Source organism: Episyrphus balteatus, chromosome 1 (genome assembly GCF_945859705.1).
Source record: "Episyrphus balteatus chromosome 1, idEpiBalt1.1, whole genome shotgun sequence".
Taxonomy (NCBI): domain Eukaryota; kingdom Metazoa; phylum Arthropoda; class Insecta; order Diptera; family Syrphidae; genus Episyrphus; species Episyrphus balteatus.
This window is the reverse complement of record NC_079134.1, coordinates 142,040,315-142,053,081: the sequence shown is the minus strand read 5'-3', so window position 1 is coordinate 142,053,081 and position 12,767 is coordinate 142,040,315. Positions and strand designations below refer to the sequence as shown.

General features: G+C 29.3%; 1 protein-coding gene across 2 annotated transcripts in view; it reads right to left on the bottom strand.

Moving 5' to 3' along the window:
• Nucleotides 1-12,767, bottom strand: part of LOC129921197 (retinal homeobox protein Rx) — a 101,556-nt gene that overhangs the window by 63,439 nt on the left and 25,350 nt on the right. Inside the window, exons 3-4 of one of the 2 annotated variants that reach the window (XM_056002925.1) lie at nucleotides 9,115-10,407; nucleotides 7,728-7,894 (exon numbers count right to left, since the gene is read on the bottom strand). In XM_056002925.1, the coding sequence (XP_055858900.1) occupies nucleotides 7,728-7,894; nucleotides 9,115-10,407 (1,460 nt within the window). The remainder of the gene's footprint in view (nucleotides 1-7,727; nucleotides 7,895-9,114; nucleotides 10,408-12,767) is intronic. The other variant, XM_056002926.1, reaches the window with a different exon arrangement.

The following is a 12,767-nucleotide window of genomic DNA, read 5'->3' as shown; positions in this document are numbered from 1 at the left end:
GTTTGAAAATTATTAATATCTTTAAGACTAAGAGAATCAATAGCTTGAAATTCAGCCCTATCGAGGTATCCGTTCAAAGAAATTTTTTTCCGATTTGTTTGAAATCGGAGAATTTTTTATATTTTATTTATCGAAACGGGCTATCCTTTCGGAACTATCTCCGAACGGATAAATAGCAAAAATTGTTTTTTTTTCTTTTTAGAAATTAGACCTTAGTTAAAAGGAAGAAGAAGCTTTAAATTGATTAGCTTTAAGCAACCTCTAACAGCTCTTTCGTACAAAATTTAATGAATTCCTAGATTTAAATCAACGTTGATTAAGAATAATTCTTAACTTTAAAGCCTTTCACCAAACTTAACGGTTTCTTAGATTCATTTTAATTTTTATACTGCCTTAAAATTTTGTTTATTCTATACTAAATAGAACTTAAATATTAAAAAAAGTTTAAGTTAAAAGAAAAGTTAACGTTTAATAACACTGTGTTCGAAAATGGAACTTTTTTTTTCCGACAGAGGGCTCTCATATCTACTAAAGATAATTCGAGTATGCAGAACACGATGGCGTAGTTAGTTTTTCTGGATTAGGTCAAATAAGAAAGATTTTTGCTTTTGAAATTTTGTTTGCACATGCCAAAAATGAGGCTATAAAACACCATATATTTTCTAATTTTTGATTTTTTATCGATGTAAAATAATGAAAAATCTATTTTTTTGGAAGTATTATTCGTAAAAAAAAGGTATTTGAAAAAAAATCTGTCGAAAGACTATTTAAATCATTATTTTCATGGAAAAATTCATCGATTTTTCTTCAATTTTTCTAATATTTTTCGTATTACTTAAATTAAAATGCAGCACTCGGTGGCAACGATTTGATCTTGAATTTCAGGATAAAATATGGAATTTTTCAACAAATCGTTACCGTTTATGTTAAAAGTAAGTTGCACTTTTTACCGTGAGATATTTAAAGTTTTTAACTTATTCTTTTTTATAATGAAAGTTGGATATTCAAGAGTATTTTTTGTGAGAGAATGAATCCTAAGGGTTTGAACCTTAAGAAAAAAAATATTCTAGAATATCAGGTAAGATCGGAAGGGGGCAAAACACTCATGGGCTCAAGTAGCTAAAAAAATAAATAAAAAATAGATTACCGTTAAAGGAGTCAAAACAGATAAGCGTGACAAACCCCCTTAAGTTAGAGATGGACTGACAAATATATTATGTGTTGTGTATGTAAGCTCATATAATGCAGTATGCAGATGGAAGTAATAGTAAATATGTTTTAATTTTTAAACAAATTGAAAGAATTTAAATTAAAATATTGATACCATGCCTGATTTTTTAATTAAATATCTGCATCTACATATGTATAATATTCCAGAGTACTAACACATAAAAGGTGTCTACATAAAAATGTTGAGTTTTCGCATACATTTGTACCTTTATAGTTAAAAAATGTAAGAAAAATCGACGTTTTTTTCCATAAAATAATGATTTAAATAGCCATTCGACAGATTTTTTTTTAAAAACTTGTCTTACGTATAATACTTCAAAAAAAAAATTGATTTTCCATCATTTTACATAGATAAAAAATCAAAAATTAGAAAATATATGGTGTTTTATAGCCTCATTTTTGGCATGTACAAACAAAATTTTAAGCGCAAAAATCTTTCTTATTTGACCTAATCCAAAAAAACTAAGTACGACATCTTGTTCAGCAAACTCGAATTATCGTTAGTAGACATGAGAGCCCTCTGTCGGCTTTTTGAACTATCACAGTGTAATAAACAAAATGCCCGTGGTGCATTTGTTTAAGGAATCCGGTCAGCCAAAAATCATACCCAAATACTATCCAAACGACCGATAAATTTGCTTTGTGTGTGTGTTAAAAAAATTATTTATTTAAAAAACCACTTCAACGATTTAAATTTTTTTTTCTAAAAAAATTTTCCTGTCGAAGTAATCAAATGACATGACTGGCTTGCCCGAACTTTATTATGTAGTTCAAAGAACCTTTTATGTTAGCTTATCATAAGAAAATAAATCTCTTGGTTAAGATTTTAAAACAAACAAAAAAAAGTACAGAATTGTTTTTTATGCCACTTTTATAATTTTTTAATAATGCCATTTAAGGACATTGTAAATGATTAACCAAAAAAATATTATTTAAGCCAACAACGGCAACGACACTATTTGAATTTTTTGAGGAAGAACAAAAAAGCAGTTCTATTAAAATCACGTAGACCATTAAGTAGACCAAATTTAATCAAAATCGTAAGAACTTCAGATAATTGCAATACCTCAAAAATATTCTATCCTCTTAAGACCCGAGCCAAGAACCAAGCATCAAAATAGTTTTTAAAGTATTAGACCAGGGTCGATAATTTTTGAAACCAAAAAAAATCATAGTAGAATGAAACCCACTGGAAAAAAGGTGAATATGATGAAAATTAAAGGAAAAATAAATTACAAACGAGCCGAGTTCGGGAAGTGGGTGGGTTGAGTTTTTAATGGTAAAAAATGGTATATCTCGATTTCCGGCAAAACTACAAATCTTATAGAAAAAAGTTGTACAACAAAGTTGTAGGTAATAAAAAGATCTAAAACTTTTGCATCAACAATTTTTTCACATAACCTCAAAATTTATGTGAAAAATTAAAAAAATCCGAGTTTTTGGTTTTTTATTTTTATCTTTTTCAAAAACAAAAATTTTTCTACGAAATTTGGTGAAAAATTACCTTATTATGTCCCAAACACACTGTAATTTATTTGATTTAAAATATTAATTTTTAACCTTTTTTTTTACTTAGTACCAAAAAAACACCCTAATTTTCAATCGAAAATTCACGTGTCAAAATATCAGCTTTTTTCAAAAAATCGGTGGGTATTTTGTTCGTTAAGATCTCTACTTTCCAATAGTGTAAACAAAAATTTACATTAGTATACCATAGTACATGTTCTCGGTAAAAGCAAAAAGCTTGAATTCGAAAATTTTTTATCATTATTTAAAATTTTAGACTATTTATTAAAATTTTCACTTAAATTACTCAAGAACCGTAACATTAACCAATATTACATGAAATCCTACGTTTTTTGAGTAATTAAAGTGTAAATTTGAATAAATAGGGCAAAATTGTAAACAATGATAAAAAAAATTTTTCGAATTCCAGCTTTTTTCATTTTTTGCATTTTACTAAAACATGTTCTAAAGTATACTAATGTAAATTTTTTTTTACACCATCAGAAAATAGACATTTTAACAAACGAACTGCCCACCGACTTTTTGAAAAAAGCTGATATTTTGACACGTGAATTTTCGATTGAAAATTAGGGTGTTTTTTTGGTATTAAGTCAAAATAAGTTGAACAAATTAATATTTTAAATCAAATAAATTACAGTGTATTTGGGACATAATAAGGTAATTTTTCACCAAATTTCGTAGAAAAATTTTTGTTTTTGAAAAAGATAAAAATAAAAAACCAAAAACTCGGATTTTTTTAATTTTTCACATAAATTTTGAGGTTATGTGAAAAAATTGTTGATGCAAAAGCTGTAGATCTTTTTATTACCTACAACTTCCTACAACTTTGTCATACAACTTATTTCTATAGGACTTGTAGTTTTGCCGGAAATCGAGATATACCATTTTTTACCATTAAAAACTCAACCCACCCACTTCCTGAAATCGGCTCGCCCGTAATTTATTTTTCCTTTAATTTCCATCATATTCACCTCCTTTTCCAATGGGTTTCATCCTACTATGATTTTTTTGAACTTTTTAATGTTTTTGAAGGCATCGGCACTGGTCTATATGTGTTATATTGAAATAAAAAAATTCTACTAAATTGTCACTTAAAAATAGACCATTTTTCAAAAATCTATCAAAATCGAAAAATTAATATTTTATTTAAAATAAAATTTTAGGTTATAGATATAGGTATTTGAACATACATATCGCTGGCTGAGAATTATAAGGGTGTATTTCATACAAAATACAAAAAATGAGTTTTATACACCAAAATTTTCGTAATTTCAACGGCTTTTAGATAAAATTAAAAAAAAAATTAGAAAAAAATTAATGGCGACGGCACAGGTAAAAAAGACATACAACTTTCATGATTTCACATACATGTATTAATATAATAAGGTTCTATGTTATTCAAATTGCAACATAGAACCTTTTTACTGATTTTTTCAAACAAAAAAATACATTGTATTAAGTTACATAGAACTTTTTTACGCAAATTTTTAAAAATGAAATCTTATGGAAATGATCTTTTTTCTAACTAAAGTAAAAATAAAAGATCTTTTGATGTTTTTGCTGGTATTGTACAACAGGGATGGAGTCGGTTAACTTGATAGTCAATAAATGACAGTCAAAAACGATGTTTTTGCTCCATAATTCGTCGTTTTTGACTATCAACTATCGACTATCAAGTTAGCGGACGGGCTTTTGCTTAGCAGCAAAGAATTTTTGTATCTCGTTCTGTACTCTTTAAACCAAAAAATTTGTACTATCCAACCTAGATATTCTTACATCATAATTAAATTAAAATAATGTTCTTTGTGTGCCAAGAATTGGAAGTGATTTTTTGAAAACTTTTTTTTCATAATCGAGGTTGGGAATTTCATAGTTCGTATTAATAAACCAAAAGTTAAAGAAACACCAAACCAAAAGTTAAAGATTTCTTAACTTTAAATAAAAGGAGTCACCTTAGTACCCAAAAAAAAAACAAAAAATTAACTAATTTTTAGTGGTATTTGGAAAATTCAGTATTTTTTTTTTTTTTTCAAAGGCCAAGCTTTTACTCTACTAACCGTAGTGAACTCTTCGTTATTCATCTTTACAATTATAATATTAGTTTATTTCTATTAAAAGTTTCATCGAATAAAACTTTTTTCTAACTTGAAGCAAATTTACTTACGTTATACATGGAGACAAATAAGCAACTTAGAATCAAGATGATACTCCTCTAAAATCCAATCCTCTTAAATTAATAAGATTTCTAATAAAAATAAGTAAAATTTGTTTAAACATTTTTAAAATCAAAGTGAACTTCATTTTAATAAAAGTGTAGAAAACTGCTGAGATCGAAATGATTTTTTATTAATTTTATGTACTTATTAAAATAAAAAGATTAAACAAACTTTTTGGCATAAATTTTGTACCGTAGATGATTGTTTAAGACGACTGTCTTTCTGGCAAAAAAGCATGCAAAAATCCGATTGATTTAATACAAATTCTAAATGTTTTTAGCATGTCTTTTTTCTGTGTACCTAATTCAACAAAAGTAGGAATTGTTGTTTTCTATAAATGGAACAACGTGATTTGTGGTATTTTGTTCTGTTATTTAAAATAGATTTTGACTGTTTTGTGCAAAACTTGAATAAAATTAAATTAAATCAAAGCCTATTTCACGATGAAGTCACTTTTTTCATATAAAATGAATTTATTACATGTAAGCTCTTTATAACTATAAGGTTCTATGTTGAACATAGAACCTTTTTCAAATTTTTTTACAAATTTTTTCATAAAAAGGTTCCATGTCATTTTTTGAAAATGCTCATAGAATCCTTTTTTGTGGTGAAATTAATGTTTTTTTCATGGTTTTATGATTTTTTTAGGGTCCTTTATAAGATTGCATCAATACTTTACTGCTATGTAACTATTTTATCCAAAAACCAGCCTTAAAAAACTTTGAAATCGATTTTCTCAAAACTAAGTTGAGTTGACATACAACCCTATAATTCTCAGCCAGCGATATGTGTAAACGTAAATTTTCACTGAATTTTTTTTACCAAAGTTGAACTAATGTGTATTTTCTTAATATGTAGATCAATGCCAATCCAGTTTCAAGAGGGAAAAAGTTGAAATAATCATTATTATCAGCATTCGGGTGGTGGGAAAAAAGGATAAATGGTGTATGAAAAAGGGGAAAAATAAATTGCCCTAAAAAGAAATTGGGGAAAAGGGGGTGGGTGGGCGAAAAAGTGGAGTGGGTTACAAAAATCGGTTTTTTTTTATAATTTCTGTTAAAAGTAGATCTCCTATCGAAAAAATTTAATGCAAAAGTTGTAAATAATAAAAAGATCTACAACTTTACTCAAACCATTTTTTTATACCTACCTATAACCTCAAAAATAATGAGAAAAATGCAAGAACACGATTTTTTGTTTTTTTATTTTTATCTTTTACAAAAATAGTTAGATTTTAACAAAGCATGGTTTAATATTACTTTGTTATGTTTTTTACTTATTTTTTGAGCTTTTACTTATAATTTGAAAAAATAGCTTGTTTTTCAATCAAAAAAGTTACCGATAAAACTTTTGATTTTTGAAAAGTTTTGGAATACTATTATTCAGATTAAAACTTTTAAATTTATGATTATGTAGAAAAACTACACTTTTATTTCAGAAAATATTGAAAAAAATTGAAAAAACAAAAAAAAAAACGATTTTTAAGATGGATTTTTTCGTAATCAATTGTGATATTGGCGAGAAATATTTTTCCATAAAAACCAAATTATTCTTTTCTATTGGAATTTGAGTTTATTAAATTGAAATTAGCATTACAATGTTTCTAACGTTGCAAAGTTTTTGAGATATCGACTTTTGAACTTTGAAAAACACTATTTTTGTGATAATTAATTATTTTCATCTACTGTGTCAAGAGGCTTTTACTTTTGCCAGAAATCATAAACAAAAATTTAATCAATGATAAATATAAATATACCTTAGGTTATCATAAACGGTTAAGTACGAAAACTTAAATTGATTTTCCAACAAAAAAATGTAGATGAATTTTATTAGATATGCAAATTATTTTTAGTTCAAAAGCTCAGCATTTTGATTTTCTAAATATAAAAATATATTCGGGTTATTTATCGCAAAAACTTTTATAACCTTCATGTCTATAAAACTTATGATAAATGCACTTTTTACCGATTATACAATAATGGCAATAATTCCTTTCGATTCGTTTTTCATTAAATTAATCAGGAATATTTAAACAAAAAATAAAAAACTTCGTGATCAGAAATTTATTTGTTGATACTAAAACTGCTTTAGGATACATTTTGGGTTATCCATTTTCAATTTCGATCGTTCAAATTACAATATTTTATATGAAAGATTTATAAGCTTGTTTTATTTTTATCATTAAAAGTGTATTAACCAATTTGACAGTCTTCTGCCTTACTAACTATTCCCGACTGATTTTATTATCTTGAAGTAAAGGACAACATCAAATAAATTTCATTTATTAAACCCCAGCAATGCATTTACATATGCATAAATAACATTTTTATTTCACATTCATGTACTCAACAAAAATAATGTATATACAAACTATTCCTAAACTTAACCCACTAAATTTGATTCGATAAAAAAAAATAAACAAACAAAAAATTTAGCAAGTAACGAATATGTGTCGCATGTGAAAAAGTATAACACTTTTTATGCCTCTAGGTCTCGAAAAAAAAGGTACATTTTATTATAACCTATATCAAAGCTCAAAACCAGGTAAAACAAATAAAATCGAACATCGAACGAATGCCTATAAAAATGTTTTTTGATACTTTTGTGTTTTGTATTATGTCCTCATAAAAATACGCGATTATCCTTTGTTCGAAATAAATTTCAGGTACCGTTATTATTGTTTTGGTATTCATATGTGGGTTTTTATTACATGTAATAAATTAAAAGGGGAGGGAAAGGGTGACTGGCACTCACCTGCACTCGAACTTCTGGGAGATTCACTTTCATAGCTAATTCCTCGCGAGAGTACACGTCAGGGTAGTGGGACTTTTCGAACGCTCGTTCCAATTCATGCAGCTGATAGGTGGTAAATGTCGTTCGATTTCTACGATGTTTCTTCTTCGAACAGGAGTCATCTTGAGCTTTGGAAAAATGAAAAAAACAGTGAAGAAAACAAAAGTTTTCCAGATGAAATTTTGTATTTTTCGTCAAATTGCAATCATTTTTCCCACCCGTGACGCAAGTAACAAAAAAAAAAAGGTGGTTGTCTGTAAAGCCTGTTTATAGACGATGATTTTACGTGATAATGTCGTAATAAAACAGGTTGTGTGCTTTTGTTTAAAATGAGTCAGTTGAAGCATTTATTCCAAACAATCATAAATTACAAGAAAAAGCTAAAAAAAATTACCTTTTTTTTCTTTTCTCATTATATTAATTTTTTTTTAATTTGAAAAGCTTACACAAAAAGTTATACCAAATATTTCTTTTAGAGAATAAAACAATTTTAAAATTTTTACAATGCGCAAAAAGATAATTTCTTATGAAAAAAGTAAAAAAATTACTTCCATCAACCAAAAATCCATTTTTTTATATAACAACCTATAATAAATTTTAAACCATCTGAAAGCCTATTGTTTCAGTTCAAAATATTTATATCGATCATGTCTGTGCGACGATCAGTTTTCATCAAAAAAAGCAAAAATATCAATGTTTTCTATCTTCTCACGCCATTAAATCAATTTTTTTCTATGACAACCTATAATAAATTTTATATCATATGAAAGCTTATCATTTCTCCTTTTTTATGACGCTTCAATCATATTTCTACGATGGCTACAATAAAAGTAAGAATTTTTTAAAGCTAACCATGTCGAAATTTCAAACTAAGAATAATGGGCAACAGATTTCCACAGGTGTTTTGAGGTATTTCTGAAGTTTTTTAATTTAACATTGTTTAGCTTGTAATGAATGTACCGTTATGTGTGTTATATCAAATGGAAGGTAATATTATCAGAATGCTTAATAAAGTTAAATTTAATTTTTATCTGCTCTAGGTCAAAAGATATAACCTGTTGAAAAATAGAACTTTATTTTACCATTATCTCAAAATTGTAACTACAAAAGTGATTGAAATTATGCACAGCTATAGTCCTGTTTATAAGACGTTATCAAATAAAAAAAAATATCAATCTTTTAAAGCCCCTTTTTAATATATTGAGGAAACTGACTATGAACGAACAACTTTATTAAGCAGTTTAAGGCACAAAAACCCTTTGTTGGACAGTTCATCCCACTTTTTTTTTACGTCACGGGTTACTAGAAAACTTGCACTTTTAGTAAAAAAAAAAAGGCATCAACTCACCCTCATCATCACTTCCCGATGTGATCTTCTCACCCTGTTCACTAGAATTCGTCTGGTTCAAGTCCTCGCTAGAAGCACAACTGCCATTGACAACACTGTCATTGTCATTCAGTCTGTCCGGTTGTTCTGGTATAATTCCCGCCGAACGAAACTCATCCAATTGTCGCTGTTGCTGCTGTTGTTGTTGCTGGTGTTGAAGATGATGCTGGTGCATAAGAGGTGGTGGAGATTGATGAGCGTCACTAGCGCCGCCACCACTATGATGTAATTGATGTTGTTGCTGTTGTTGCATCTCATCAAAACTTCTCGCTCTTATATATTCACCATAATTGGGGCCAAGTTTTGAGCAATCTGCCATTGTGGACGGGTCATTACCAGTAACCTGGTCATCATTTCCATTCAACAGTTTACTGTTGTGAGCCATCGTCTCATTATTCTCATCCAAATCATCGTAGGACGCTGGCGACGATGATGATTTTCTTTTTAGTCCTGATTCTCCGCCAGCGCCACCGCCAATACTTAGCGGAGGAGATGGTGTTGTCACATCAATGGCTGCCGATGAGCCATTCTCCTTGTTATCACCGTTTGCCGACATTGATTCGTCGGCGTAATCACCTTCAGTAGTTTCTCCCGAGCCACCGCCACCACCGATTGCCTCACCAAGTCCTGAATTATCCTCAAAGTAGTGATTAGATGATTTCGAAGTTTTCTCATGCAAAATGTGATTTTGATTGCCAAAGCCGACATTACTTCCAATTCCCGATGACGCATTATTAGCCTCGTGATGTTGGTGCTGTTGAATTAGGGCCATGCTGGCTACTATTGACGGACTTGTGTAATCCCTATCCGAAGGGCTGGGTAGTTGTTGCTGTTGTTGCTGCTGTTGGCGATGCAGAATATGTCCCACCATCATCGATTGCTGCTGATGTTGGTGTTCTTGCGCGGCCGCTGCCGAAAGGTATTGCTGGTGTTGCTGGGACAATGAATTAGGTGATCCATTGTCTACGGAACTGCGGAAATGTGCCGAGTAACTCAGATGATTACCATGCAAATGGTGATGATGGGAATGATGATTTTGTTGTTGTTGTTGCTGCTGTTGCTGATGTTGTTGGTGATGAGACTGTTGATGGTGATGAATGCCATAGGCGCCACTGGCATTAGCACCACCGACACAGGCTTTGTGTGATGGCAGTTGGGGGGAGGTGTTCAATGAAAGTAATTGGTTATCAATGCCACGAATGTGGGCCAAAGGCAATCCATAACGTAAGTCAGTGGCATCGTCATTTAGATCACCTGGAATTGAATAAAAAAAAAAAAATTGTTAAGAAACATAGTCAAAAAAGTAAAAGCACATTATCTGCGTATTCTTTAAAATACTAGAAGTAGTTTTGCAAAAAAAAATTACGGAGATGTGTTTCGACGTCAAATGTACCCAAAAAACACGTTTTTGAATTGTTAATATTCAACAATTTCATAAACGTGACTTTGGATTCAAACTCATCATAAAAAAATCTAATTTTTGACACTGCACAGTTCACATCTAGTGAACTTACACTCGGGAAACTTGTAGCTTGTAGGTATTAATGTATATTTGAACTAACTGAGGAATTCAGGACTCATATGAAATGCTGGGGAAAGGTATAAAATAAAGCGTTTTTTAACCGTATAGGCTAGGCACTTAAGGATACAAATGAGCCACACCTCCCGTATTCACCTTTTTACTATCCGGATTCACATGAATTTTTCAATTTACTTCACAATTAATATAATCAAACGTCAAATTGAGTTTTAAAAACTTCTTTTATCCATGGCATAGGCGTTGTTTTTGGTAGTTTTTGAAATGTTCAAGAAAATCTATATTTCGACTTTTTATGACAAAAAAGGACAAACAAAAAAAAGCAAAAAACTTGGAGTGAACAAGGTAATACAAAAAAATATAATTTCTTGGGATTTGAATTTTAATCGCATTTTTCTTTAAAAATTGAAATAAAAACTGGCGAATAAACTAAAAACTAAATCTTTGATACATAATTTATAATTTGATACATAACAAAAGGAATTGCAAACAAAAACTGTTTAAATCGTTGAAGCCAAGTTTTTGAATATAAATTTTTTCAATAAAATTTTGGTTTGCCATTCTAAAGAAAGTAGGTAAGTATTATTAAAAATTATTAGATCATTTAAAAAAAAAGATATTTTTTTATCATCCAAAAATTATGTTTTTGAAATTTGTTAATATTAAGGGTACTTAAATGTTTCTTTTGAAGTTTTTTTTGTTGAAATGGTTCTATGACAGGTAGAGTTAATAACAGCGGTTGGGAACTTTTATACCAATATTGTCTCAGAAAATGTAATCAATGAAAGTTTTTAGCGTATAAATAAATTGTTCAAAAAACTGTATATAATTATATTTTTGAAAGCGTTATATTAGTTTTTTTTTTTACCTAGTAATATATTTATGTAAGCCTGGTAGAATCGGCCAAACCAATTTAAGCCTTTAGATAAACTTACAAAGGAAATTGTGAATAGAATTAAAATGTTTAAGTCAATTAAACTATAACTAAAACTAACATACCCAAAATTAATGCGTTTTGATGAATATTATTATTATAAATACCCAGATATATATACGTTTTGTAATTTAAAAGTGGAAATGTAAAAATTTGTATGCGAATATACAAATTTAGGCACTATTTTTGACAATTTTTAGTGCAATTTAGACTGATTAACTTGGACTTAAATGTATTTGTATTAAAAATCATAGAGTTATATTTGACTAGAGTTACCATATTTGGATGCCTATGTCTACATTCCTTAAATTATTTTATTATTTTTTGAAGTGAATATTTCTTTAGTATCGTAGTGATTTGAAACAAGATGAAACGAACAAGCGACACGAAAAATCAATTGTTCATAACTTTTTTGTTTTAATAGATAGATGAATGAAATTTGTACCTACAGTAAATTATAATAATAAATTATGATTGTGCAAAATTTCAATTAATTTCATATTCAAAATTCTGAGATAACGGTGAAAAGATGTTCTTTTTCTAAACACGTTATATCTTTTGATCTAGAGCACATAACAAATTTATTTAACTTTAATACGCATGCTGATAACATTACCTTTTATATATCACAGATAACGGTATGTGCTCTACAAGTTATATAATTTTTAATTGAAAAACTTGAAAAATACCTCAAAACACCTGTGAAGGTTTGTTGCCGATGACCAGCCAGCAGTAGAGGAAGTACCGTAATCTCAGTTTTAAATTTCGATATGGTTGGCTTTAAAAAATTCTAATTTTTGAAGTTATACTTCTTATGGGAGGGTGAGTATGAAAATTTACTTTTTGACAAGAATGTCAAAGGGATTATGACGCGATCACCCTGGGTAGCAGGGCTGTCGTTTCACCTTTAGAGTAGGCAGTACTTTAGTATTTAAAAATGCAGTACGCCGCAGTACGGCAAACATAAAACACACAACACGTTGCAAGTTACATGTTTCATGTGGCAAAATGCATGTGGCAAGTTGTATGTGGCAAGTTGCATGTGGCAAGTTGCATGTGGCAAGTTGTATGTGGCAAGTTGCGTGTGGCAAGTTGTATGTGGCAAGTTGCATGTGGCAAGTTGCATGTGGCAAGTTGTATGTG